Below are 26,812 nucleotides of genomic sequence, written 5' to 3' on the forward strand. Positions count from 1 at the left end.
TAAAAATCTATTTTTAAAATAATGAATAAGTAAAAGTGAATGAAACTATTAACAATCAAATTAACATATTCATCTGATAAGGAAATTGTACCTCAAATTACAGTTTTATTTAGATCTTTTTTATTACAATTATTCTGTAATTATAAGATAATTAACCTCTCACGTGTTATTGTAAAATCTTATAATTATATACACTATATCACGCACTATCTGACGTATTATGGGTCTAAGAGAATCTTTTTTTTTATAGTAATTATTTTAATTTAATTTGTGAGAAGAGAGAATTTACAACACACTTGATTAGTTTAGTCACAAGTTCAAGTCCCTTTATGCCACTTCACTTTGATTTATAAACTAAAAACAATTTAATAATATTCTAAACTAATTCAATATAAATAATTTTGATTTATTGACAGATGAGAGCATAATTTAAAATACCAAAAAGTCTCTTCTAAATTTTTGATATTTAAAAATTTACTGTTTATGGATTGACTTTTTTCTTTCTCCAATTAAAAAAGAAAAAAAAAGGAAAGCAACACATCTAAATTAATAACACATAAAAGAGTAATTAATTTTCCATTGCTATATTTGAGTGTGTTAATTTGCACTATTTGTTTAATACTATTACGTAGAAAGTACATTTTTGGGTACAAAATTCTAAGTTAAATATTTATTTCTTTTTTTCTTTCATGATAATCTTAGATCTCTTCCATCTCTGTCATTTTCTTCCTTAGATCCTGCTACTTCAAGATACTGTACAAGTTTTTATCTTTATACAGAGAAACAAGTTTTCAGAAAATTCATTAAAAGCATATTTTTTTTCTTCAGATTTAAAGCATATTGACTATTGTCCCTACTACAGCTTTCTCCTTGTGCTGCATTCTTGACACCCCTAAAAAAAAAATTAATTTCATCACCGCTTCTCATCTTTTGCTTCTTCATAGATTTCCCATTTTTCCCATTTCTTGGTTTTGCTCAAAGTTGAGATTTTTTTCCATATTGGGTGTTGAAAAGTTCCAGTTTTTTTTTCATTTTGGGTCTTCAATTTTTTTGTCAATCTGGGGTTATAATTTTCCATTTTCCTCATTTCTTGGTTTTGCTCCAAAGTTGAGATCGTTTTCCATATTGGGTGTTGAAAAGTTTAAATTTTTAGTCAATCTGGGGTGATAATTTCTCATTTTCCAATGTGGTTTGAGTTTTGATGCAATTGGGTATTACCTTAACATGCATGTACGTATGAGGAATTTGTGTATGAAGAGATTTGAGGGGTTTGGTGATTTGGGGTTGAAGTATTGGCTATGAAGAGTGAAGAGGAGGTAAAATGGAAGTTAGATCCGAGAGTGAGGTACATGTTAGAAGTGAGAAAGTACTACCATTACAAGGGCAGATGATACAGAGGACTAGATTAAAAGTTTTGTTTATAAGGGTTTGTTCCAGCATTTTGATATGGACATGTTTGGTTCAGCTTATTGCTGTTTGGGAGCTTTATAATCCACGTTGGTTTTCAGGTTTTACTGGTTATACTACTAAGATGTCTGTTCATGTTGAAGAGACTTTGCCTTCTCCTTTGCCTCTTCTTCCACCTAGTGAGTTTCTCTGAGCTTGAATCTCTATTAGTTACATGTTTTTTTCCAAAGTATTTAGTTAGTTAAATGATGTCATTGAAGTATGTGATCTTTCCGTTTATATTAGTAGTCGTGTATTGCTCCTGTAGTTTCTTGTCCTTCGATTTCTGTTAATGTATATTGTTTCTTGTACCTCAATTATGATATTTATTGTAGTTTCTGTTCTGTTATTAGTATGTTGTTTTTATTATTATTGGTTGTTTTTTGTACTTATGTTACTTCTTTTTCGGAACTGCTTTGGACTGTTTTTCCTTAAGCCAAGGTCTATCGGAAACAACCTCTCTACCTTTGAGGTAGGGGTAAGGTCTACGTACACTCTACCCTCTTCATACCCTACTTTGTGGGACTATACTGGGTATGTTGTTGTGGTTGTTAGAGTATATGATCTGTTTGCTGTATATTAAGTTGGTTGTAATTCTTTAGCTGATAACCTAACACCAATGGAAGTGAAGGATCCATATGGGAGAATAGAGATGCATAGTAGTTGGGATTAAAACATAGTTGTTGTTGTTACACTTGTGTGAGGTCTGGTAATTGATCCGGTCTTTTTAGTATAGTTAGGAGCTTAGGATAAATAGAGACTTATAGAACGTGAGATTTAAAGAACTTCTAGTTTTAGAGAATCCCTAATTTGCTGAAAACATCAAAGTTTAGCATTTGAATGCAGGCGTCCCTATCAGAGCGGAATGCAAAAGAGGATTATATAGTTGATGCTAACTAGTTTGAGATTGAGGCGAGTTAATTGATTGACATAGATTGAGAGGGAAAAAGAAAAAGAAGAATTAGGAGAGAGACCTGAGCATGGTATTCATAGTTTTTGAGATCTGATGGTTTGGAAGTACGACCTTAACAGATCTATAATCTAGAGAGAGCTACCAACGGGATGTCTATAGTCAGTTTGTCTTCCTATTTTTAGTTTTGTCCCTTCGGTGTCCAATTGGCAATAAGAAAAATGTCAGCTTAAAAGGTTTGTGGTTAGAATTAGGTAAGGTTTAAATTTGGTTTCAAATGTCTTCTTTTCGTCCCAAATTGGTATCCATTTATGGTGTGTTTTCCTCTGCTAATTGATTTACTTTCGATTGATGCTATTATATTTCCCCATTCCAGGTCCTGTAATCTTGTGACATACTGCTTTAGCATTCCTGAAAAATGGAACATAATACTATATATTCTGAAAAAGTTAATGAAGTCACCATGTGTGAAATAGGGAACCTAAACTCATGTTCCTTGACTAACTAAGCATAGATCCAATGAGAGACTCCATTAGCTTTTCAGAAATCAGAACATATATACTCTTCCCATTTTAAAAACTATATTCTGAAAAGCTAATGAAGGTGCTCGTTGGATCTATGCTTAGTCTGTTGACGGATAATCAATTGGATTAGTAAGAAGTGCTTCCCGAGAGATAAAAGCAAATGTTTTTTTGAAGGGAAGTCGAGAAAGGGACTGGATGAGAGACTTCTTTTCTAGTCCTCTCTGTAGCATTCCTTATTACAGCTTTCTTTTTAATATTTAAGACAATTTTCTCCATCTGAAATAGGGTGAAATGTCTCATATTCTTCCCATTTTTCCCGGGGTTAATCGTCTAGCGTGAATCATGAAGTAGTGTAAACATAATTTTTCCTGATGTTTTTGAACAAATTAATGCTGCTAGACGAAATGTCGCAACAATGAGGAACTAGTAAAAGAAAGAAATGTCTCAATTATAAGGGGATAGATGTAAACATACTTTTATGGATGAAACTTGAAAGTACATTTTAAGTTGCTGGAGGCAACCTTTTTCTTGCAATATGAGACATTGTATTTCAGTTTATATATCTCCATGTGCAATTGTACACTTCCGCTAGCATTTTGGTGTAGGTTGGAATTTGTAAATGATGTAGACACATTCTTAGACTTCATCAGTTCCTTTCAGTTTAGAGTAGGAATTGATCTTTGTAATCAGTTATACAGATGTCAGCACAATATTAGTGCTGTTTTGAATCATTAAAGATTTACTTAATTATCCAAAAAACTTATATATCTGCCATTCTACTAACTAAACATTCAGTGACCTAAACTCCAAAAGTACTGTTACCTAGTCTCATCAGTGTACCAGTAATAGGAACTGTATCTTTCTATGAGTTCCAAATTCTGCTTCTTCTAACATTCATAACAATTTTGACATATGACATTATGCAGGAAATTATACAAATAATGGGTTTCTTCAAGTGTCCTGCAATGGTGGCTTGAATCAAATGCGTGCAGCCGTTAGTATTTGTTCTTCTTTTTTTTTTCTTTATACATTCTTGTCCAATTCATATGGAAAGAAAGTCAAAAAATCCGAAACTGTATCAAACTCCTAATCTGTAACTAATTCTGCCATCTTTTGAATGTAGATCTGTGACATGGTGACTGTTGCACGTCTTTTAAATCTAACTTTGGTTGTCCCAGAGCTTGATAAAACATCTTTCTGGGCAGATCCTAGGTATTTCTGGTGTTATGTAGAAGTAGTTCTTTGACCTATTGCTTCGTGTTTTATAACAAGTTGTAACATTTCTTGGCAGCAATTTTGATGATATTTTTGATGTGAGACACTTCATTGATTCACTAAGAGATGAAGTTCGGATAATAAAGAGACTGCCAAAGAGGTTCAGCAGGAGATATGGATACCAACTGCTAGAAATGCCTCCTGTTAGCTGGTCAAATGAAAAGTACTACTTGCAACAGGTTTATCTACTTGCAATACATCCTTGTCTTATTATCAATTTGTGATTGACCTACACCGTCGATTCTTCTTCATGACTGTGGACATTGTCATTTGTCTGTCATTTAGAAGACTAGTGCTTAAATCTTATATGATACATCTCAACTTTCAAAGTACTTCTCTTTTTGCTGTATGTAGTTTCATGTACTGCTTTTGATACTGGAATCAATCTGCATACAATGATTCTAATACCTTGATAATTGAATATATCTCCTCTGATGCTATATATGCCTCATCAACAGTTGTTTAATTTAACCTGCTTTACACATTCGGATTACTATTGCAGATTCTGCCTCTCTTCAGCAAGCATCAAGTAATACATTTCAACAGAACAGATGCTAGGCTAGCAAACAATGGGATTCCTCTTGAGCTTCAAAAACTCAGATGTCGTGTGAATTTCCAGGCATTGAAATTCACTCCAGATATTGAGGCTTTGGGAGAAAAATTGGTACGAATGCTTCGGGAGAGAGGACCATTTGTAGCATTGCATCTAAGATATGAGATGGATATGTTGGCATTCTCTGGTTGCACCCATGGCTGCACTGAGGAGGAAGCTGAGGAGCTCAAACGGTTAAGGTGATCATCTCAGAACGACTGTTGTATTTTAGTTTTATTCTCTTTTTTGTTTTTTTCTTTAAAAAAATATGGAAAGAAGTTGATCCGCCTTCGTCAGCCTGCCCTCGTCATGGGCATAATAAAATTAGTGGATTGGATGCCAGTGGGTTACTAACATAAACTATGAGCTGCTGTTGTGACAATGACATTTACTCATAAATTTTATTTTCTATCTCAAGATTTTGAAGTTTTACATTGTTGGATGATTTAATGATTTCACTTTGTTCTCCCACTCCCACCGATACAATTTTCTCTATTTCACCCTTTTGTCTTGACCAACACGCAAACTTGTTGTCTATATAGTGAATTCCTTTGTGGTTGCCTTTGTTTCCTTAGGTATGCTTTCCCTTGGTGGAGGGAGAAAGAAATTGTATCTGAGGAGAAGAGATCTCAAGGATTGTGTCCTCTCACCCCAGAAGAGGCAGCTTTGATTTTGCAAGCGTTGGGTTTTGATAAAGATATACAAATATATATTGCATCTGGTGACATTTATGGAGGTGAACGTAGGCTTGCTTCTTTGAGAGCTGCCTTCCCAAAAATTGTAAGTAATTATTTGTATCTGTTGCTGGGACATTTAAACTACCAGTTTTAGGGCTGTGTCTTAAACATTTATCCGAAACCTGTTGCATGGAATAGCGAACATGTGCCTTAGCCAACATTCTTGTAGTCTATTGCATATATTGAGGTGATGAGCAACTTGGACAGTGATCTCTGATACATGTATTCTGTTCATTGAATAACCTGGCATTCTTTGAGACATTTGGTAGCCTGGAAATGTGCTCAAAATGTTCTACATTTTGTACTGCCAGTTTTTTTATTGCTGAGGACTTCATTGCGACTATTTACTGGACACTATGAGCTAATTATCCTTCTTACCTATTATGTTTAATAATAGGTGAAAAAGGACATGCTGCTAGAACCTGGGGAATTGCAGCATTTCCAGAATCATTCATCTCAGATGGCAGCCCTGGATTTCATCGTTTCAACTGCTAGTAATGTATTTGTTCCCACTTATGATGGGAACATGGCTAAAGTTGTTGAAGGTCATCGTAGGTACATATTACCTTCTGCGCTGGAAATGATTCCATAACATTAACAACATCATGAAGGCATTTCTGATTTTTTTTTGCAGGTATCTTGGGTTTAAGAAAACCATTCGATTGGATCGAAAAAAACTGGTAGAGTTATTAGATTTGCATCAGAACGGAACACTTACATGGGATGAGTTTGCAGCTACAGTCCGGCAGTCACATGAGGGACGGATGGGACAACTGGCTCGACGCAGAGTCATTGCAGACAAACCAAAAGAAGAAGATTATTTTTATGCAAATCCACAGGAGTGTCTGTGTGAGAGTAAAACCTGTGATGACTTGTTTGGGCCTGATAATTCCACTGCTGTCCAATGAAATGCAATTCAGGGCATGTCTTCCATGGGTAGTTACTCCATAGTAATGCACAGGCGTTTTGTGAAGAAAGCAAAGGGAAAGGCGTAAAGTTGTTGGTATGTACAATCCAGATCTGTTGGCCAAAGGGCTGAAATGCGGCCTTCAGTCGTCAGGGCATTTTGGAGAGGTGTTTTGTCATAGATATGCAGTCTATAACTGGGAGAAGCAGGAGGGAAAAAATGAAGAAACTAAACGTGTCATACTTGTCAAAAAGAAAAGAAGTGCCATGTTAATGTGTTCATTCATTTTGTTCATATGTTTTTACTTTCTTCCACAAGTTGGACAGTGTTGATTGTACTTGATACCACAGTTTTTTACAGGAATATAACCTTTTTTTACAATCAAATGCTCTAAAATGTGGAGCAAAGAGATGTAACAGTTTGTTCAGTTATCTAATTGTCATGCCCAAAAAAGGGTACTTGGTGAAAAATTGTATTGTGTGCTGAGAAGTCATATAGCTAAGTTGAGGTTCTTATAGGAGCCTATATACTTTAAATTCTAGATCCGCCTTTGCCTTTGAAGTCCAAGCTGTTATAACTCAACTAGAATGGTCATAAGGTCAGCAGAGAGTTCCTTACTTTGGTTCTCCAACAAGATCAAGATCTTTAAGCCTCCTTTCTTGGTAGTACTCTAATTCATCTAGTTCCAGTTCTCTTTCTCTAAAAATATCGTCGAGTTGTTGTAAAACCTTCTTCTCCCCTGCTCTCACCCCTACTGCTATCTGAAGCCTTGAACTGAGGTTCCCTTCCTTCATCAGTTTCTCATCCTACAATAATCATTGTGTTCAATGCCCAAAGACAATACATGTACTACATAATGGAGATAAAAATAGTTTTATTCATATGATTCAGAGTCCAGATACCATAGCATTTAGCAGAATGCTTCAAAGAAGGCGACAATGAAGACATGGACAACCAAAATATAGTAAGACGAGGAATGACAATGCCATACCTCTTCAATTGTGGTGTGATATCCAGAAAGTGCAGATCTGCATGAATCTCGTACAACTTTACATATGAGCTCTTCGTTTGCTCTGCTGACAGGCAACTCGAGAAGATTCCAAACAGCATTTCCAGAAATTGATTCTATTAGGAAATTATCAGTTCCACCAAGGGCAACCAGCCTAAGATATGGAAATAGAGAAGGAGGGAGAGATTGTCCAAGTTTTATGTCAAAGTCAGCAGTTTCTCCTAGGCCATTTGACTCTGCTATATCCAGCTTGTCCCCATTAAAATCGTCAGTCTTTGATATTTCCAATGTTAATGTAAATGCATCACGAGCTGAGTTTGGTTCGATGAAGCCATAGCCAATAGCCATATCAGCATTGCTTTTATTCAAGCCATATTGGATAAGAAACTGTCAAAAACACATCTTTTATGTACCACTTTGGTATGAGTACATTAAAGGTTTTAGTTCTAACAGAAGTACTTCAAATCTTCAATCAAATATATGAAGCAAACAAGGCCTCCTATAGACTCTTAACAGATGATACAGCAAAAATGCTACATAATGCATGAAATTATGAGATAGGAAGTAATGAATGTTCTAATTCAAAATGTTGGAATTTGTATGACCAATAGCAGAATGACTTTTTTTTGAAAAACTCAGCAAGCCTTACCTGGTCACCAGCCTTCAGTTTCAATGGACTTTGAAAAGAAAATAACAAGTCCCAGGAGAACAGACCTGCTGGTCCCCCAATTTCATGGATATGATCTTCTGTGGTCACTTTGACACTGTGGTTTGCCTGATAAGTAAACCATTTGTATAACGTTATTCACCAATCGATAGCCAAAAACGTAGGTGAAATCCTATATTGGAATTTGGAAATGAACTTCAACAAACAATGAAATTCTGACAACAGTCCTCAGACTCTTTTAATACTCGTTTCTTACTGAAGCTACAGCTTTCATGTCTATATGGGTTCATTTGATCATCAACATACTTTTGAATCAATCTTGTAACTAAGATGAATTTATTTCTGAATCCAACACTTCCTCCTTTTCATTGTGGGCTTCTTATAAGTAGTCATTCATCACTAGAATTGCTCATCTAAGTAATTTTGTTTACCTAAAATCTTACCAGGTCAGCAAAGGGGACCAGCATTAAATTTTGAATCCCACCACGGGAAAACGCCCTTGATCTGAGTATTCCAAATGCCCAGAAGAAATCATCCAAGGTTATAGGAAAAGGGAAAATCTGCTTGTTACCAAGTATGACTTGTTCTTCCACTTTTTGAAATTCACTTTGCACATACTCTTTCACACTCAACGTTGTGCTTAAAAGTTGAGTTCCTGCAAATGATAGCACGCCAAACATGCAACGTCACATTTCTTTATCACAAGTACTTAGAGAACTTAACATCTCACTTAATCAAACATGCAACATCACATTTCTTACCTAAGGGCAGTTTCAACTTTGCTTAGAGACAGTGCCAGTGTGCCATCCTACTCTACTTATTTGACTATGGAGTATAATCAAGAGAATCACGCAACAGTTCTATATAAAAGGCATACCAATCTCTATAACCAAGTCATAAGGGATCACAATTTCACAGGTTACATGAAAACAATCAAGCAACCTATAGCTACAACATACAAGATTGCATCCAGTGCAGAAACAAGCTTCAAGAGATTGTGTAACCATATAGAGTTAAAAAATAATTTACAATGTTAGTATATATAACTTAACTCCATCATGAACACTTAATCTGAAATTTTCCTATTAAAGGCATGTTTTACAAGGAAACAAGTTTACCTTGAATCTCAGAGAGCTCCTCTTCAGACCTGCACTGAAAGAACATACCAAGCAACATCAGCAACACAACTTCAAAAGAAAAAAATATTCATAAAACCTGTAAAGATAATGATAGGACACTTGAACCTAACTCAACCCCAAAGGCTAGTTCATGGGTAGAAGAGTGACCAAGACCATATAAACAAATCATCCCTCGAACCAATGTGGGACTCTAACCCACTCTTACACTCCCCTTCACATCCAGACGCATCTGGAGTGTGGACCGGAAGCCCAAACGGGATGGACCTGGTTTCTATACCATGTAAACATATGACAATTGAGACTAAGTCAAACTCAAAATCTAGCTAATGAGGGACTCTAATCCAGCCTAACAATAACAAGGAAAAAAATAAATTTGAAGGCAGACCCACCAATATATAGTGGAATCAGTAGACTCTGGAAGAACAGCCATGTAATATTTCCACTTGGAATCATCTTTCCATTTCTCTCTCAACAAGAAGAGAGCAAGAGAAATCCAAGGTTCTAATCCAGCACACACATTCCCAATTTCAGATTCTGCAACTGTATCTGTGTTGATCCAGAACCTTTTAGGCACTCCTAAAACTGTTTCCCCTTTTGAAATATCTCTGTTAGCAACTAATCCTAAACCCTCTGCTACAATTCCTGGCTTTACAGGTGTCTTTATTGATACAACTCCTTCATCACATAGCCACTTCCAGAATGTTTGGACTGGTTGTGGGATTTTTGGGTCAAGTTCTCTTAACTGAAGTGAATTTATCAAGAATGGTTTTTGAGAACTCTGTAAAGTTTGAAGCTTTATTCTTAATTTTGTGGTTTTGAGTGGACAGAGGAAAGAAGAAGAGAAAACAGAAGCCATGCTTCACTTTAGCTTTACTTGGTCTACAAATGTTATCTCATTTGTTCTTTAATGATTGCAGAATGAAAAAGGACTAAAAAAAAAGATGAATAATACTTAAATGGTTGTAATGTTATGCAGTTGAAGCATTGTATATTTATCCTAGTCTCAGAAACAAATGACTGGTTATGGTTAGCTTTGAGGTGTGGTCATGGAACTTGACTACAAGACAAAAGTGGTGGTTTAATTACAGCAGTCCATCAGACATTCATTGGACTTGTGTGACACTGGCTCGTTATCCTTCCACTGCACAGAGCGGGAAATATTTGTTGCTCTGTGAAACCAGCCTCACGCAGTCCAGCCCACTTTAGGAGCCCAGCAGCCCAAGCCTTCGCCATAGACTACAGGACCCAACTCTGTGCTTGGATAGGGCAGGCCAGAAAATTGCCACGCAAGCCCAACCATTTGGACATGTCCAACATTCCACCACACTAATGCCCCCACTTGAGTTACAAGTCCACGGTACTGAGCTCGGCAATATGAGTTATGCTCACTGCACAAATAAAGAGGCAAATAGCTTTATTTATCAGCGATGTGGAAAAGATTAATTATGTCAGGAATAGAAAATTTGTTATTAATACAACAACAATATAACCAGGGAAATTTCACAAGTCATATCTGGGACTGGGAGGGTAGATTATACACAAATTTTACTATTACGCCTCGAGGTAGAGAGACGGTTTCGAAAAACCCTCAACTCAAGTGCAACAAAGTAAAAGAAGAAGAAAATAGCGAGGCAAACATAACAACTAATACAGAAAGCATTGCAGAGCCTACAAGAAAGGAATAATAACAACGACAAAATAATGTGATTATCGAAGCACAATAAAAAAGATATGATGATAGATATTATATTTTAATTAACTTAATAAAATAAAGAAGATAGAAAAGGTCTTGTCTTAACTGATTAACAACCTCATCTGGAAATCTAGTTACTCTGAAATCCAGTAGAACCAAACCAATCTAGCTAAGAGGGAAACAAAGCTAGAACAAATGGCTTCTGTTTTCTCTTTACCCTCTTCATCTTTCCTCTGTCCACTCAAAACCAAAAGATTCAGAACAACGTTTCAATCTTTACACAGTTCCCCAAAACCATTCTTGATAAACTCACTTCAGTTAAAAGAACTTGACCCAAATATCCCAGAACCAGTCCAAACATTCTGGAAGTGGCTATGTGATGAAGGGGTTGTATCAGCAAAGACACCTGTAAAGCCAGGAATTGTACCAGAAGGTTTAGGATTAGTTGCTAAGAGAGATATAGCTAAAGGGGAGACAGTTCTAGAAGTTCCTAGAAGGTTCTGGATTAATCCAGATGCAGTTGCAGATACTGAAATTGGGAATGTGTGTACTGGATTGAAACCTTGGATTTCTGTTGCTCTTTTCTTGCTTAGAGAGAAATGGAGAGATGATTCAAAGTGGAAATATTACATGGCTGTTCTTCCAGAGTCTACTGATTCCACTATATATTGGTGGGTCTGCCTTCAATTTGCTTCTTTTCTTTTAATTTTATGAGTAATTTTTTCTTGCTTTTCTCAAGGTGGTGTAAGGTCTGCATATTGAAGGCAGATTTTTGTGTAATTTTTGCTTCCGCTGACCCCAAATTGTATAATTACACTGGATATGTTGTTATGAATAATTATTTTTGGAAGTTGTATTGCTGATGAAGGTTGCTTGATATGTTCTTCCAGTGCAGGTCTGAAGAGGAGCTTTCTGAGATTCAAGGTAATCTAATCTGCTTTACTATGTAAAAACAAAACCTTAAATAGGAAAATTGCAGATTTTTGTGTTCATTCACTGTGTGCCACCCACACCGTCTGAGTATTTTATGGAAACCAAAGCCCACAACTAGCTTTCTTTTTGTATGTGTGCGCTCGTAAGGGGAAGTAAATCGAGCTCCACACCATTGTATAAACATTTTTGGACTGTGCAGTATGTAGAACTTAAACTCTAGTTTTATTACTTAAGTGCCTTGCCCTTTGACAAAGTACTCTAAACTGCAGCCTTCCCCTTGTATCTCTACAAGAGTACGTTTTCATGCCTTAAACCCATGACCTTTAGGTTACCAAAGGAGCAACTGTATCATCGCGTCATGGCAAGTCCTAGTTGCTTATATTATTAGTCTTAAAATTTTGGACTATTGAGAGTTATCATATGGTTACAGAATCTCTTGAAGTTTGTTTCCGGCTTTGGATGCAATATTTTATATGGTAGGCTAGTTTATGGTTTTCTTATAACCTATGGAATTGTGATTATGACTTAGTTAGAGATACTGGTAATGCCTTTGTATAGGGTTGTTACATGATTGTCTTGATTATATTCCATAATCAAATATGTAGAACGTGATGGCATTTTCTCTAACGATGATGAAATTGCTTGTTGCTAGATAAGAAATGTGATGTCCCTTGTTTGATTAAGTGAGAATTTGGGAGTTCCAGGTATTTGTGATTCATTTTGTTTGTCATGCTATCATTTACAGGGACTCAACTTTTAAGCACAACATTGAGTGTGAAAGATTATGTGCAAAATGAATTTCAAAAAGTGGAAGAAGAAGTCATACTTCCTAACAAGCAGCTTTTCCCTTTTCCCATAACCTTGGATGATTTCTTCTGGGCATTTGGAATGCTCAGATCAAGGGCATTTTCTCGTCTTCGGAATCAAAATCTTATTCTGGTTCCTTTTGCTGACCTGGTAAGATTTTAGGTAAATGAAAACTACTTAGATAAGCAATTGAAGTATTTTAATGGTGATTGACTGCTCATAAGAAGCCCACAATGGTGAGGCTCTGGCTCTGTGCACCTGCAGTAAATGTTGTTAGAATTTCATTGTTATATAACATTTCATCATTTTATTGGCTATGATGGATTGGTGAATTAACGTTATACGAATGGTTTACTTATCAGACAAACCACAATGCCAGAGTGACCACAGAAGATCATGCCCATGAAGTTAGGGGACCAGCAGGTCTGTTCTCGTGGGATTTGTTATTTTCTTTACGAAGTCCATTGAAACTGAAGGCTGGAGACCAGGTAAAGCTTACTGAGTTCTTCAAAATTCAGAAACTATCTTCACTAGAGAACAAGTCATTCTGCTATTGTTCATTGAAAAGCTAATATTGTGAAAACAATTATTCATTACTTCCTATCTCACAATCACATGCATTATGTAGCACTTCAATTTGATCATCCGTTAATGAACAATAGCCAACTTGGTTGATTTTGACAGCTTTTCATCCAATATGACTTGAACAAAAGCAATGCTGATATGGCTCTTGACTATGGCTTCATCGAACCAAGTACTTCCGCTCGTGATGCATTTACGTTAACTTTGGAAATATCAGAGTCTGATGATTTTTACGAGGACAAGCTGGATATAGCAGAGTCAAATGGCCTAGGAGAAACTGCTTACTTTGACATAAAACTTGGACAATCTCTGCCCCCTTTTCTGATTCCATATCTAAGGCTGGTTGCCCTTAGTGGAACTGATGCTTTCCTACTAGAATCAATTTTCAGAAATGCTGTTTGGGGTCATCTTGAGTTACCTGTCAGCAGAGCAAATGAGGAGCTCATATGTAAAGTCATACGAGATGCATGCAAATCTGCACTTTCAGCCTATCACACCACAATTGAAGAGGTATATTTACATCACTAGTTAATTGTGTTACTAAGACATTGTCATTGCCTCTTGTCCTACTATATTTTCGCCTTCCTTTAAAGCATTCTGCTAAATTCTATGGTATCTGGATTCTCAATCTTATGAATAAAACCGCTTTATGGCATTGAACACAACAATGATTGTAGGATGAGAAACTGATGGAGGAAGGGAACCTCAGTTCAAGGCTTCAGATAGCAGTAGGGATAAGAGCAGGAGAGAAGAAGGTTTTACAACAAATCGACGATATCTTTAGGGAAAGAGAATTGGAACTAGATGAATTAGAATACTACCAAGAAAGGAGGCTTAAAGATCTTGGTCTTGTTGGAGAGCAAGGGGATATCATATTTTGGGAGCCAAAATAAAAACTTCTGCTGATCTTATGATCTGTCTAGTTGAGTTATATTACAAGGTCAATTTTTATTTGATGTAAATAATGAAATTACGAGCAGTTTCTTATCGTCTTCTTGTGAAGATCCTCAAACATCAGAAGGAGAAAAGTTGAAAAAACAACCTCAGATATCTCAAGGATGTAGAATTTGATTGAGGAGATCACTATCTTCCTCTCATCTAAAGCTGTTATTTTTTTAAAATGATTTTTCTGTCATCTCTATGCTTCCTTACCCAGACCCCACTTGTGGGATTACACTAGGCATGTTATTGCTTGTTGTTCTATGCTTGTACTTTTAAACAGAAGAAGATGCACTAGAAAAGATGAATATATGGTCATCAAACTCAATTTAGCTATCTGATTTCTCAGCACATGATTCGGATTTGCTTCAAGCACCCTTTTTGGGCATGACATTTAGATAAATATTCAACAGTTACATCTCTTTGCTCCATATTTTAGAGCATTTGATTGTAGAAAGGGTTATATTCCTGTAAATAACTGTGGTATCAAGTACAATCAGCCCTGCCCCATTCGTCCCTCATGTGACTGCCGGACTGCAGCTGTAAACTCATCCCATGTAGTTTTCTGCTCTGATGCAAATCTAATAGCTCTATCAGGAATGTCAAATGCCTTTATGATGAATGTTAATGTTATGGAATCGCGATTTCCCCGGGTTCTAGCAGCATTTCCTTTTCCAGCTGATATTTAAGCACATAATCAAAAGCCATGCCAGTCACATAATTAGTACTAGCAGATAATGAAACAACTAACTAGAAAAAGGAAGAAGAATGAACAACATTTTCTTTTTTCTTCTATTAAGCATAATTAATCCTTTTATCCCCAAGTGCTCTCCCACATCGTTGATAAGTATAGCTATTTGCCTCTTTATTTTTGCAAGAAGCAGTGTTCACATCGCCGAGCTCAGTAGCGTGGGCTTGTAACTCAAGTGGGGGCATTAGTGTGGTGGAATGTTGAGCATGTCCAGAAGGTAGGGCTTGTGTGACAGTTCTCTGGCCAGCCCTATCCAAGCATATAGTTGGGTCTTGTGGCCCAAGCGAAGGCTTGGGCTGCTGGGCTCCTAAAGCGGGGTGGACTGCGTGAGGCTGGTTTCACAGAGCAACGAATAGCTCCCGCTCTGTGCAGTGGAAGGATAACGGGCCAGTGTCATATAAGTTCATTGAATGTCTGATGGGCTGCTCTAAATAAAACCACCACGTTTTTGGGCTTGATTTCTAATTCTAGCAAGTTACAGTAATCTTTTTGTTTGGTCTTTGTTTATCCTTTTTGTTTCAGGAAAATAGGGAAGTAAAATGTTACAAAACGCCAAAGTAACTTGGCTTTTCTTTTTTTACGATAAGGAGCTTTCAAAAATGATTATAGAATGAGCTTAACTAGAATTCGATAGTTACAGTTGACTTAATTATGATTCATAACTACATGTAAGTAGTAGGAGAGAGGTGAGCATGACTGGGAGAGGGAGTAGAGGTGATCGAGATTTGAGAGAGGATGAATTCATGTTGTATTCATTGCATCATAAATACAATTGATTTGTATCAAATGTATTTGTTCCTTGTGTATTCACTCAATATCAACAAACACAACTTGTATCAACAAATACAATCATATATGTTTGATTTCCCACCTTGTTATCTCCTCCCAAAGTTCCCCTACCCCTGCGAGTGATTTGGTTTGACGGGCAAAATTGTGTTATGTCCAATTACCCCACAGTCAGCCACTATTAGGCAATGAGAATGATATACGCAACCAGAGGCAAAGAGATACAATACACAATATAAGCAAATTAAACAAAAAAAAAATATTGTCATTTCGAGTCCCAGAACCAAATGAAACTGAATATTTACAAACATCAGACTGCTAAGAGCAGCTCAAAAACACATGGACAGAGATGGAAAGGTTGGTTTAAATGAGGGCATTATACAGATTTTGGGACAAAATCCTCAAACGGTCTCCAGAGCCTCAAGGATATAAGCCTATCCACAAGTAGAGCAAGAACACACAAGAATCTCAACTCAAAGATAAGCCAATCAGGGTAAATCATGATTGACACGAAGCAAAACAATGATACACAGTATTAATAGTTCAATATGACTAGGTCATAGACCAGCAAAACTAAGATCGAAAGAGCTGTTTAAGATGCAAGCACCAAAAAGGATAAACGGCAAGTAAAATGGACCATATTGTAGCTTCTAGCATACCACAGCACCAGATTGCACACAACACAAAATGAAAATACAAATATGACAGGGACAAATTGATGAACACTGCAGTATACATGACATAGGAAGTATGCAGCCAGGGAGGGGAATCTGAATTTCTGTTCATATCAGTTCACAGGTATTGCATTGGTATTTTGTATGATGGTCGTTACGGATAGCCTCATCTGTAAGAAAAATAAAATTTTAATGTGTTTGGAGCACAATAGGAGCAGATCTCTTGAAACGCTATTTCATAATGTAAACAAACTATCTTCTTCTAAAAAGGAGAAGGTAAGAGAGATGCGAGCTATCTAAAAGATGATGAGATTCAATCAACAAGCAAGAAATGAGATATAATGAGCTAAAGAGATTAAAGAACCTAAGCAAAAGTCATATGAAGAGCACTAACATAAGCCCCCGTTTATCAGCTAATCTACTTGATACACACTTCCTGGAGTACAGTGCTGAATGCAGGTGTAATGTTAAGCAGCAGTAAAAGCCTAACCATATTTTTCCAACATAAAACAGCATTTTCCTCTGGGTATGGGAACAAATATTCTCCTCGGAATATCTGGTTGAGAAGCAGCGCAACAGGATGTACTTCCATTTAAGTACAGTGCAGAGGACAACATCAGTGGCTTAAAATGCATTGTACATGCAGATACCCACCATTATGATGATATCATGGAACCTTTAGTAGCATACATTACAAAAGATCAGGCAATTAACAGCAGCAGCAGGATACAACCAAAAACCTACTTCATTTGTACTGTCAAGTCTTCAAACGAAATCAATAAAAGCTATAGATGGTAAGGATGTATATATTTACAGTTTAGGAACTTGAGATTCTTGCAGGCAACAGCACTGAAAGACTGGGTCTACCCTTTACTTTTTCTGGCATACTATATTCACAATTTGTCTTCAGTCAAACAATTGAAAAAACAAAAACTCATGTACTGCAACGGATAAGCAAAGAAGTTGAGTTGATATCAAAGACTCAAACTTTATCAGTATTAGGAAAGGTAACTCTTGTCAAGCAAGAACCTTTAGAACCACATAGTTTGTCTTTTAGAAAACTTAAATTGTCCAAAACATGGGATTGATGTCATTGACGAGTAAATAGAACAATGTCTCACTTTATTATACCATATTAATATTAAGATAACTTTGATAAGCTATATGAGTGGCTCATGGATCTTAACAACTGATAGTAGAATGTAACAAGATACAATAACTTTACCGTAGCTCTACAAATGCAAACTTGCATTCTTATCTTGCTCAGTCTGTTTCCAGCTGAACACACGGAAAATAGAGAGTTATCTCACTGGTTTTCAAAAGATTCAAACCAATAACCAATTACCAACTAGTACTCAGATCAAGTTTCTTTTGAGACAGTTGAAAGTCAAAACCTTGCAGAAAAAAAAGAAATAGATACTCCTAAACTGATGAAGAATACAGATAGCAAGTAGTCAATCCATCTGATTTTCCTTAATGCATCCACACTCTTTTTCCTCACAATTAATGCATTTACACATAAATCAACAACTAATATACTAATTCCAACAGCAATAAACTAACATCAAATTCTTATTTATCGAAAAAAAAAATGACAGAAATTGCAGATCAAGAGTTGAAGGTCATAGCTGGAAGATTTCTTCTGCTCATTCCAGCATCATTATATCATAAATCAGAAGAAACTATAGTTTACACCAAATTTCGCTGAGTATACAAAAGACACAAGACAAATGCAACTAATTATTCAGTTCATGAGAAAGTTAAAATTTGAGGCAACTTCAGTACAATTATTGGACTATTCTCTTCCCTCAATTCAAAAGAATCTCCCAGTTTCCACTTTTTAATTATCAAAATCACCTATAACATCCCAAGCAAAAAATATCTTTTTTTTTTCTGATTCTGCAGACTTACTAGCCTCTGCTTTAGCTAAGAACTATTTGAACTCCCTTCCAATTTGGTGTCTGATCCGGTGTCGTTGCCGTCATTTCCTTGCTCCTTCTGCTTCTCCTTCTCCTTCTCCAATTCAGCCTCTGCAGCTTTCTCAGCTTGTAATATAGGAGCATAATAGTCAGAGTGGACCTCCATACACTTCTTCAAAGCAGAAGTAACCTCAAAACACTTTTCCACTATATCCTCTTTGTTCTTCTCCCCCTCTTCAATACATTTTTCCCAATCAATAAAAGAGTCTTTACAACCTCCCCCTTTCATAAATAAGCAAAAGCCACATTCACCCTCCTCTTCTTCCTCATCGTTTCCAATTTCTTCTTGGTCTTCCTCCTTAGGTTTTTGGGTTTCACCCGTTTCAGCTTGATGGGTCTCTTCAATTTCAGATTTTGATTCGTGGGTCGGTGAGGAAGACATGGTGAGGACTGTTGAATTGGGGGAGCTAGGGTTTGAATCTGAAAGCATGCAAGTAAAGTTTCCCAGGCTGCTCATAAACCTCCTCTTAAACCCTTTTTTATTACTTTTAGGACATTATTTATTTAGAAGAAAGTCAGGTCAATGAAAATTATTAATGCCAAATAAAAGAACTGTTTTATTTTTTTTTCCAGGGTTGGCACAACATGACAAGACAACTAGTATCTTCTAGATAAAAATTACCCCTAGCAATGGAAAAGGAAAATAGGGTTTGCTAAATGGTTTAAAATCGTCCACAAAAGGAATGTCATAACATATGAAGTTTGGGAACATAACAATATATTAGCTCAATGAATTTGGTAGCCTAAAGCCATTAAATATGATTAATAAAATTAAATATGTTTGATCTTTTTTTTTCTTCTTGATCATTCACTTGGTTATGTAGTTCGAAATCATTCTGAACTATGAACAAATGCAACACTATTTACTATCTTCGACTTGAACAATATACAATCAAGAAATTTTTAAAATAAGTATAATTCTCAACAATGTATTCTTTCTCTCCCTCCTTGTCATTGCACATCTTTGCCTTGTTCTGGAATCTGCCTGGTTTTTTGTGTGTGACAATTAAGCTCTTTCACACGGGTTCTACTCTTGGCGTCTGCCTTTAAGCCCATAAATGTAACAACTTCTTGAGCTTAGATAGCAAATGTTGTATATCAGACAACATTTGACATGTGAACTCTTCATGATGAATGACATTTGCCGTTTGCTAAAGTTTGGCAGTTGCTAGCACTCTGATAAGGTAATGGGGATAGATAAATGTTCATCTTTATTCTTCTTTGTGATCATCCTCTTCATGGTACGCGAAAGGAAGTGGTACTGACTTGAATGCCCGGTATTTCCCCACATTGTTCAGGTGCTCATTTTCCAACCTGATAAATTACAATGTATATGTCTCAGTTCACGTACAATTATCAACAAGATTGTACATGGACAGCAAAACTGCTGTGAGCTGTCCAATGTCAATTCACAGAACTTCGAAGATGATAAATACGTCAATACACAGTTTTTCTGCAAGTCATTTTAAGTTGGGAACAACTGATCCAAAAGAAAATGTGGCATCAGAGATTGTAATACCTGAAAAAATTCCACATGCCACGTCGAATCACTTCTAAGCAAGCAAATATGCTTGAGACAGTACTTCCTCGCAAAGAGTGCACGTTGAATCTTAATACCAGTTGTAGCCAGGCAAATCTGAGCAAAACATCCAAGACCTGTGAGAACAAAAAAAGTTAAGAGTCGCTAACAGCTCATCTTAAAATGAATCGGAACAACTTAATTGTCATATGGAAGCTACCATGGCTGTGAAGTATGCACTTTTATGGTGCAGTATGAGCTTATCCCGCAAGAACTTGTTCTTGGACTTCCTTCTCAACAGCCCCCAATCGACAACTATATCCCAGTATGTGTTGAAAAGAGTTGTGATAAGTGAGCTCAGTATAACCAACACCTCCCAAGTCAAACTCTTTCTCAGTACATAAGCTGTTTTAATAACGACTGCAAGAATTGTCAAAAAGTATCTCAAGCCATTGTATGCCTGTGCTTGATCCTTTTCTTCAAACAGTCGACGGACACACTACAGTGAAAGCATAAGCATCTTTAAGTCTACTGTAAAGGAAAAAGATTCCATTTTTGAGTGTTGAAAGAAATGGCATAAAGACACTATTAAGTTATATACAGTTGTCCCACATGGGTTATGTAAGAACTTTCAAAGGTGTATATATAATATTTAACTTCCATCCTTTGCTTAAAGGTTTTGAGTTGAATGTTATATTCTTTCACATGCTATCAGAGCTAAAATTTGCAAACCCATATTAGTTTGACTAGCAGTAACAAAAATTGAAGGAAAAGAAACTATAGGAGAAATACTACGACTACAAGTAACAGAAATTGAAGGACTACAAGTAACAGAAATTGAAGGAAAAGAAACTAGGAGAAATACTACGACCGCCAGTATGGAAAGATAAACAAGACGCAACTCTACTACATAGTAACCTTCTACCCTAATTTGTACCCTCCACAACCTCCTATCTAAGGTCATGCTTTAGATGTGCAGATTCGTTCACAGATATCATAGGGGAATTCTAGGTTCAATGCTGATGAAAATTTCAATTTAGAAACCATTTACACCCTTAACTATGAGTCATTTCATTGCCGAGGCTTCAGTTTTCAGTAGAAGCAAGAGATATATGTTATTAGTACATTATGGAGAAGACAAAAATATATTAAGAGAAGCGAGTTCCTAACAGAAGATGATTTATGCTTAAAGCCACCTAGGATATAGCTGAGCAAGAGATGTTGGATTTTCATAAATTGTGAAAACAATCTAGAAGATGTCCCATGTCCTAGAAACAAAACACAGGCAGGGGGAATCACAAGAGATGAAAGGAGGATGGAAGATCCTTAGTGGCACTCACCTTTTCATATACACAATAATGAACTAACAATCAAAAGTTGTTGTCAAACCTGAAAAAACCGAAACCAATATGGTATGATCGCTAGAATGAAGTAAAATATGTTATAGACATTGTGCCTTTGGCACATATTATGTCCATGTGAAGGTTTAATCCAAGTATAATAGCAAATGTAATACTCCAAACTCCTTATTGCTTCAACCTGTATTATGTAGGAAGTTAAAACCACTACAACAACTAAAAGACGAAGTAGAAACTAAACTCTACAATGTCGAGAAGTCACAGAACCTGGCTAGTCAGCTGGTCTGCTAGAAAGAAATCTGGAAGAGTAACCTGCACAAAATGAGAATTTAAAGAGAGAGTTAGCCCACCTGGATATAACTATATAGTTTTGATTTACGACTCATTATCTGTTGAATATACCTTGTAAAGAGGAGCACAGATACAGCGGAATACGCATCTTATAAGGAACCAACGACTTGAGCGATAAATGATGTTAAACGGGCAGAAAGTAATGGAAAGAAGTACCTGCATAGAGAATTATCTTGGGTGAAAGAAAGTAAATACAGTAGAACTGATCAGTCAGAAAGCTCTAAAATCTTACCATTATCAATCCCAGAGGAACATATTCAATATGTGTACCATACACTTCAGCTCTTGAATTCATGTGCAGATGCATCAGGAGAGCGGCAAGGACGAGCATTGCTAGACCATTGCTAAGAAGAAAGACTTCCCTATAGCTTAACTCGGTCCCTTGCTTGAAACCAAAGATAAATGCATAGTTGATTTTGTAGTGCCTCCAGAAATATATGTTTGCAGCATATAAAAGCATATGCAACACAATGTATGCATAAAAACTGCCAGACAATTCAAAACTCTTCTCTAGTCAAATTACAGGCTCAGGAAACCCCAAGTATGGTTTTTCATTATGCTGGTATTAGGTATATTCGCATAGAAAAGAGTTTAATCCTCCCTTACCTGTAAAGTGGAACTATCTTGTCCAAATAAGAGGTGCCTTCATCTTTATCTATCAACTTTCTGTCATCTCTTAATAGAATTACAGCAACTAGTAGAGCAATTGAGCAACCAGAAAAGAAGCCTGAAAATTGTGAATGATAAAATTTGAAATAACGCGAAGGACCAAAATATAAAGGGTACTATAAAATGCAAAAAAAGACAAGATCATATCTAAAAAAAAAAAATGACTGTCCAATCAGTTCTGTACAACATATATTTGTATTACTTGCCTGACATGAATGTTATACGATGTTTTTCTCTTTTATGCTTTGGTCGCAATATCTTCATGCCTTCTCTGCGGTTCGACTGCGAAAAATGCTTGATGAAGGTGGTCTCCACCCTGTCCAGAAGACTGGTAACCTATAGAATGGCATGATACCATCAATGATGTAACAGTCAGTTTCAAGTAAAACACTACGATAAAATTCTCGTTTTTTTACAAGAACAACATAATCCTAATGGTGGAAGGATAGATCAGACTAACCTCCTCAGAGCTCCCAAGGTAAGAGTTATCCACCATTTTCAAGTATGATCTTGCTGCTTTTCTAGATGTAATCTGCACTTGGGAAAAGGATCCAAAATTTGAGGATTTTAAGTTCCTTGGTGACAGACTGCAGCATTCCTGGAACTTGCTCAAAATGTTGCTTACACTTATAGCTAATACTCCCTCCTTTACAATTTATTTGTCTTTCCTTTTTAATTGTTACAGAAAGACTGTCTCTTTCCTTTTTGGCTACTCTTTAATTTCAACTTTCCACGACATATTTTAAAACCACAAGATTAAAGGGCATTTTGGTATATTCTATATATCTTTATTTCAAGACTATAAGATTCAAAAGTCTTTTTTACTTTCTTAAACTCCGTGCCAAGTCATAACCAGATAAATAAATTGAAACGGAGGGAGTATAATGTAAATGTAATTGAAAGGCAGGCTATTGAAATAAGCTTTTGGTTAGTGAAACCTAACCTTTTCATACTTTTTGAGGATCTTGGAGAATGCAGACAGGTTCATATAGCTGTTGTAAGTTCATCCAAGAAGTAGCAGGCCAAATGCAGAGAGCCAGAGAATAATTAAATTGAAAGAATAATTTTGGAAAGGAAATAAAAGCAAGTCAGAATTTAGTTTGCACTACCTGAAGTGTTTTAGATGGCGAAGTTTTTGATAGAACTCAATGAAAATAAGCTTCAGCCTATGTTCAACCTTCTTTAGTTCCTCTTTCTTATAACTCAAATCATTCTCCTTGGATTCGCTCAAGACACCTCTTATAGTTGATATGGGACTTTCAAATGTATTAACAATCTTAACATGATCTAGGATTTCAAGAGGATCTGTTTTTTGTGAATCAGTATCTCTGTTCTCTCTTAAAGAATTGCGGTTGATGGGAAGCTTTGGATATGAAGCATTAGTCATAGAAACCTGTCTTCCATCAGTGGGGTCAAAACTTGGACTGACAGGTATATCATCTGTATCTGCACATTGACAGTGAAGAATCTGAAAATGCACTAGAACCAACTATACATAAACATCATCTGCCTAATCACACAATGAAGCGAAAGATAGTCGTAGAGTTGGGCTATGTAAGCAGATGTAAGCTGCAAGTACTAAGTTGAGATTGGACCTTGTAGCCAACTGAAGGCCAACTAAAATACAGAAGATGTGGTTTCTCTGGTAGAGCTTCAAGTACTACACTATTGAACTTTGTTGACCTTATCAAACATAGCATACTCACGCAGCTCTTACCATAATATCCAGGTTACTTGCATAATTATACTCCCTCTATTTCAATTTATTTGTCTTACTTTCCTTTTTAGTCTGTCTCTTTCCTTTTTTTTTGGCAAGATTAAAAGACATTTTAGTACATTCTACATGACTTTAGTTTAAAACCACAAGATTCAGAAGTCTTTCTTTATTTTTTCTTAAAACTCCGGGGTAAGTCAAAAACAGACAAACAAATTGAAATGGAAGGAGTATTATTTGATGAGTTACTGTTGGTTTGTCATTGAGTCTTCTCCGAAGGGGGATCAGCAGCATGAAAATTCCAACTATCAATTTTATTGCTATATAGTTACTACCTGTTAAGCTCATAAACTCCTTATTAGAACATGTTAAAGAGTCATATTCGCTCAAAGTTGCACATCTAATATGTGAAATTCATGAAGTGGATTTGATCGAGTCCCTTACCTACAACCGTCATTCTGAGAGGAGATGTGATCCTCGAAGGTGTTGAATTGTTAATGTCCAAGGAAAGACTTTGAAGGGAAGGAAATGCATTGAAACCCGGATCCATTACCTTGATACGTAACGCGATCAAAGCATCCATCTGTTTATTCAGCAAAGTTACTTCCCTCATGACTTCATCCACCTTGTCCTTATAGAAGGTATTAACTTTGTTGAATTCATGGTCTAGTTTGTCAAAGAAGCTAATTTCATTTTCTGCTCCTTCAGGAGATGCCAGGAACTTGGTTTTGTAAAATTTTCTGTAGTTTTCGTGTGGCACCGTGTTTACTGCTATCACCTGGTTCTCAATATCACTAGTACTCTGAACACTGCCTTGTAGATTTAGACCACTAAAGTTGCGATACAATGCCAACCTCCGATCTAAAGATGTTGCAGGCGTTGGAGGCTGATTGCTTTCCTTGAAACGGCGGATCTCCTGTAATATTTGTTTGAGTCCAGTGTAGTCCACATAAGCTTCTATCCACTCTGGGACCATTTCCCTTTTGAATTCCTTACCAAACTTCATTCTTGAATGTTATAAGTATCTGTTTACGATCAAAATTTATACTCTTTTATGGAAAGCAAACGCCTGACTGTTGGGGGATATTTCTGCAAGACTCCAAATATGTGTGCCATTAACAAGTGATACAGAAAATGACAAGTGCACATCCAATAATTAGCATGATCACAAAGAAAGATTCCAGCTTTCAATTAAGTCATAATATCCAAGATGATAGATTAGGAAGAAAATGTGAAAAGGCAAGCAAAGATATAAACAAACAAACAAAGTGTCTGTCCTCCCTTGCACAAATTAAATAACAAAGAGATGAGTTTAATGTTTTGGTATCGTTGAAGTAATGTTACTTGACACTGATATGGCACCTAAACATGCATTTAAACACTAGTACAGGCTAAAATTTGGAGTTTGCAATCCATTTTTAGATAACCAGGGACTTTTAATCCACAATCTATTTATGACCATATACAATCTGCAACTCATACTTTTTTTCTCTAATATTTTCAACTTTCAACTTACTGGTAATAAGAAGCAATCTCTCAAACTAACTGAACCAGCAGAAATATGGAGAAGCTAATTACCATAAATCCAATGTTCCTCCATCAACACACTTTCTACCCATTCAACACATTACATCACTGATATTCAGAGTAACAAAACTCATATAACTTTTTAAAAAATTACTAAACTTTAGCTAAACCAACAATCTCCTGAAATACCCAAGTCATCAGAATTCAAGAAGCTATATTAGGGGATCTTAATATTAACTTATCTCAATAATTTTGATTCCCCACCTTATAATCCCACCTTCCACTAACAAGCTTATAGTAGCAATTAGTATGTACAAATATCGTTAAGCGGATAGCAAATAGTGCTTCATTTGCCTAATAAGGTGATCTAAAGACGTGACCTACTAAGCTCAGAATTAGGTCACGTCCAAGATAAATCAGAATACTATTAATCCTCTTCTAAGCTAGAAAAAGATATATACATATAAGAAATAAAGTTATGTATATATTTATATATTAATTAATTTGTGGAAACTATACAAATTAAAAAACCCATGCATGATATATTATACAGCATAATTTGGAAATGAGTCGGTGTACCTTTTTTTTTCCTCGCTATGTGATGCAGAAACTTGGAAGAGCTGATGATAAACAGCTTTTACCAATTTATAATTTTGGATTTTGGTTGGCTTGTGTTAACAAACAAACGTCAGCTGTAACGCGCTGGTTTAGTTAGTTATCATCCGTAAATCTCAGCGTATTACACGTGGAATATACTATGATCATTAATAAGTGTTTCTATTTTTATTTTTATTACATCGAGGCAAGAAATAAGGCTAGGAAGAGAATCAAACTCTTATGTGAAGGTTACGTTAACACTATAATTGGTGTTTAATGTGTATGTTTACTCTAAATAGTGTTCGATATTTATATTGAGATTCAATTAAATATAAATTTATACGATATTTCTAGAGCATTATTTTAATTTTTTTTTAAAAAAAGGTTCTCATTTCCAAAAGTTTTAATAGGGGAGTAAGGAATCAATCGAAAAGCCAGCGATTTTTCTGTTTCATCATATGTGGTGCGGAATTTGATGCTCATTTTCCGGTCCTCATTTGATGCTATAGCAATTTTATACGCAACTTATTTGTCAAACATTCTCTTTTTTCATACCAAAAATAATTTAATAATTCTTTATTTCTCACGATAGGGGAAAAAATTGACTTTAGTTGGAATGTTTTAAAGTTAAAAGAGTTTTAAGTTTCATGTACTACTATAAAATATAATATAAAATGATTGTGATAGATTTCTTTAAGCTTTTCTTAAATTCTGATGATTTATTGAA

At 36.0% G+C, this 26,812-nt stretch overlaps 5 protein-coding genes across 7 annotated transcripts; 2 read left to right on the plus strand and 3 right to left on the minus strand.

Moving 5' to 3' along the window:
- Window positions 1–836: 836 nt before the first annotated feature.
- On the plus strand, window positions 837–6,767 carry LOC125866776 (rhamnogalacturonan I rhamnosyltransferase 1). Its single transcript, XM_049547127.1, has 8 exons — window positions 837–1,586; window positions 3,807–3,874; window positions 4,004–4,092; window positions 4,172–4,334; window positions 4,658–4,947; window positions 5,323–5,527; window positions 5,882–6,039; window positions 6,119–6,767. Exons 1-8 carry the CDS (start codon window positions 1,322–1,324, stop codon window positions 6,390–6,392), a joined length of 1,512 nt encoding a protein of 503 aa, XP_049403084.1. The 5' UTR covers window positions 837–1,321; the 3' UTR covers window positions 6,393–6,767.
- LOC125866777 (ribulose-1,5 bisphosphate carboxylase/oxygenase large subunit N-methyltransferase, chloroplastic-like) lies at window positions 6,657–10,172 on the minus strand. The gene is made up of 6 exons (XM_049547129.1): window positions 9,596–10,172; window positions 9,186–9,214; window positions 8,511–8,722; window positions 8,050–8,175; window positions 7,383–7,787; window positions 6,657–7,197 (listed from the first exon to the last, which is right to left on the minus strand). The coding sequence occupies exons 1-6, from the start codon at window positions 10,060–10,062 to the stop codon at window positions 7,006–7,008; spliced, it is 1,431 nt and encodes a 476-aa protein (XP_049403086.1). The 5' UTR covers window positions 10,063–10,172; the 3' UTR covers window positions 6,657–7,005.
- Window positions 10,173–10,980: 808 nt separating this feature from the next.
- Window positions 10,981–14,314, plus strand: LOC125867676 (ribulose-1,5 bisphosphate carboxylase/oxygenase large subunit N-methyltransferase, chloroplastic). The gene is made up of 6 exons (XM_049548237.1): window positions 10,981–11,570; window positions 11,795–11,823; window positions 12,578–12,789; window positions 13,002–13,127; window positions 13,324–13,731; window positions 13,899–14,314. The coding sequence occupies exons 1-6, from the start codon at window positions 11,095–11,097 to the stop codon at window positions 14,112–14,114; spliced, it is 1,467 nt and encodes a 488-aa protein (XP_049404194.1). The 5' UTR covers window positions 10,981–11,094; the 3' UTR covers window positions 14,115–14,314.
- A 3,672-nt stretch (window positions 14,315–17,986) lies between these two features.
- LOC125867406 (uncharacterized) lies at window positions 17,987–18,817 on the minus strand. The gene has a single exon (XM_049547900.1). It carries the CDS (start codon window positions 18,805–18,807, stop codon window positions 18,298–18,300), a length of 510 nt encoding a protein of 169 aa, XP_049403857.1. The 5' UTR covers window positions 18,808–18,817; the 3' UTR covers window positions 17,987–18,297.
- A 396-nt stretch (window positions 18,818–19,213) lies between these two features.
- Window positions 19,214–25,046, minus strand: LOC125867393 (phosphate transporter PHO1 homolog 10-like). Of its 3 annotated transcripts, none has more exons than XM_049547875.1 (13): window positions 24,406–25,046; window positions 23,357–23,726; window positions 23,191–23,239; window positions 22,708–22,779; window positions 22,454–22,583; window positions 22,185–22,305; window positions 21,811–22,063; window positions 21,630–21,734; window positions 21,495–21,539; window positions 21,259–21,408; window positions 20,090–20,368; window positions 19,870–20,006; window positions 19,214–19,664 (listed from the first exon to the last, which is right to left on the minus strand). In XM_049547875.1, the coding sequence occupies exons 1-13, from the start codon at window positions 24,965–24,967 to the stop codon at window positions 19,562–19,564; spliced, it is 2,376 nt and encodes a 791-aa protein (XP_049403832.1). In that variant the 5' UTR covers window positions 24,968–25,046; the 3' UTR covers window positions 19,214–19,561. The 3 variants fall into 3 exon arrangements, with proteins under 3 accessions (XP_049403832.1, XP_049403834.1, XP_049403833.1); XM_049547877.1 differs by having other exon boundaries at window positions 19,216–19,664; window positions 23,357–23,687; XM_049547876.1 differs by having other exon boundaries at window positions 19,218–19,664; window positions 23,357–23,693.
- Window positions 25,047–26,812: the final 1,766 nt, after the last annotated feature.

The sequence above is a fragment of the Solanum stenotomum genome, chromosome 6 (assembly GCF_019186545.1).
Source record: "Solanum stenotomum isolate F172 chromosome 6, ASM1918654v1, whole genome shotgun sequence".
NCBI lineage: Eukaryota > Viridiplantae > Streptophyta > Magnoliopsida > Solanales > Solanaceae > Solanum > Solanum stenotomum.